The sequence below is a fragment of the Mus pahari genome, chromosome 18 (assembly GCF_900095145.1).
Source record: "Mus pahari chromosome 18, PAHARI_EIJ_v1.1, whole genome shotgun sequence".
Lineage (NCBI taxonomy): Eukaryota > Metazoa > Chordata > Mammalia > Rodentia > Muridae > Mus > Mus pahari.
Window position 1 is genome coordinate 23,771,850 of NC_034607.1, and position 1,716 is coordinate 23,773,565.

Genomic DNA, 1,716 nt, shown 5'->3' on the forward strand with positions numbered 1-1,716 from the left:
AAAAACAAAAAAAAAAAAAAAAAAAAAAAAAAGGAGAAGGGATGCAGTTTTTACACAAAATTACAATGTGTATGGCTGTGCAGTTTTGAGGGGAGGGGAAGGGTGAGGTGTTCCCTGGGGACAGTGCTTCAACTTGGGGTGATGAGGCATGCACTGAGAGGCACTGTGTCAGGATCAGGTGTGAGCGCTTGTCCCACTTAGTACCCCAGCACAGCAGGGCGGACCGTGACTCCTCATGGAGTGAGTGACCACCTTTCTGCCTCGGTTACTTGCAGTCCACACTCATCTCAGTTGGCTGTGACATGACAAAGAAAATTGTTGTGCAAAAGTAAGTGTAAGAGCCCTGGTGCTGGAGGAGGCAGGGTGGGGCTGGCCCATCACTATAGCAGTTCATCTACTTCTGTATATGCTTAATGATTCTATCATAAGTCAGAACCTCAAAACCCTACATCCGTGGAAACAGCCCGTCCTGGGCCGGGAGGGAATTAGCCAGCTGCAGTGGGTAAGCGTGTGTGTGTGTGTGTGTGTGTGTGTGTGTGTACATGTGTGAGTGTGGGTGTGAAAGTAAAAGTTCTTTCAAAGTACCACAGTGTCACACCCCTGGAAGTGGCATTACACATGGTTGTGAGCCCCTCCCCACTGTAAGCCATCTCTCTAGCCTCAGATTTTCAACTGATTAAGAAGGCTTTGGGATCCTTCCTGGCTTCATCAGGAGTGCCTGCCCTCCAAAGCCGGGGCCAGGAGTCCCAGCTCCCCCCCCCCCCAGCCTGGCTGGTGACCCTCTGGTTCTGTGCCCTGCCGCCGCCACTGTCATATCCCCTCTGGGTCTCCAGTCCCCTTGCTGGGTCTGCCCTCATCTCTCCACTACAGCAAGATCTCCGCCTGCACCGTGGGAATCCTGAGCCCCGTGCAGCTGCAGAAGAATTATACTTACACCATTGAGAAGTAAGTCCCACGCTGTACACCTCCTAGTCCTCCACACCCTGGGAGAGAGTCCCCAGGGAACAAGGGTGATTGATTTAAAACTGAATGGGCTCAGGGGCACGGTGCAAACACCACGCAAATGCAGGAGCTAGTGGGGGTGGTTGCTGTGCAGGGGGCCCTTCACAAGGCTTCTCCTTGGATATGGCCCCGTTGCCTCAAAGCGAAGCCTTAGCCACCGGCCCTCAGGTATATCAGTTAGCTTTTTGTGGCTAATGATAGGATAGTCACCACCAGCACCCTGGGGAAGAGGAGCTCAAGGCTGGAACCTGGAGGCAGAGGCTGTTGCAGAGGCCACGGAGGCTGTTGCTCACCCCCATCATGGCTTGCTCAGTTTGTTCTCCTGAGTCACTCAACAGCAGCTGCCCTCCAGGAGTGCCACCATTCCCAGGGAGCTGGGCCTCACACTTCAGTCCTTAGTCCAGGAAAGGCACCACAGGCATTTTCTCAACTGAGGTTTCCTCTTCGCAGATGACCCCGGCTTGTATGACACCGACGAACACCCAGCTATGACAATGGGCACCTTGCCAACTTGACACACAAGTACATCAGTATTAACCCACAACCTTCCCTTTCTTGTTTGTCCCCAGTATCTTACTTTAATATTAATATCACATTTAGGAATACAGTTCAACTTTTAAACATTCCAAGCTCTAAAATTTCAAGCACTTTAAAAAAAAAAAATCAGTTAAAAAAAAAAAATCAAGCCAGGCGTGGTGGTGCACGCCTTTAATC

General features: G+C 51.1%; 1 protein-coding gene across 1 annotated transcript in view; it reads left to right on the top strand.

The window, feature by feature from the left end:
- Positions 1-1,716, top strand: part of Catsperd (cation channel sperm associated auxiliary subunit delta) — a 38,718-nt gene that overhangs the window by 32,440 nt on the left and 4,562 nt on the right. Inside the window, exons 17-18 of the mRNA XM_021218480.1 lie at positions 276-328; positions 871-945. Coding sequence (XP_021074139.1) covers positions 276-328; positions 871-945 — 128 coding nt within the window. The remainder of the gene's footprint in view (positions 1-275; positions 329-870; positions 946-1,716) is intronic.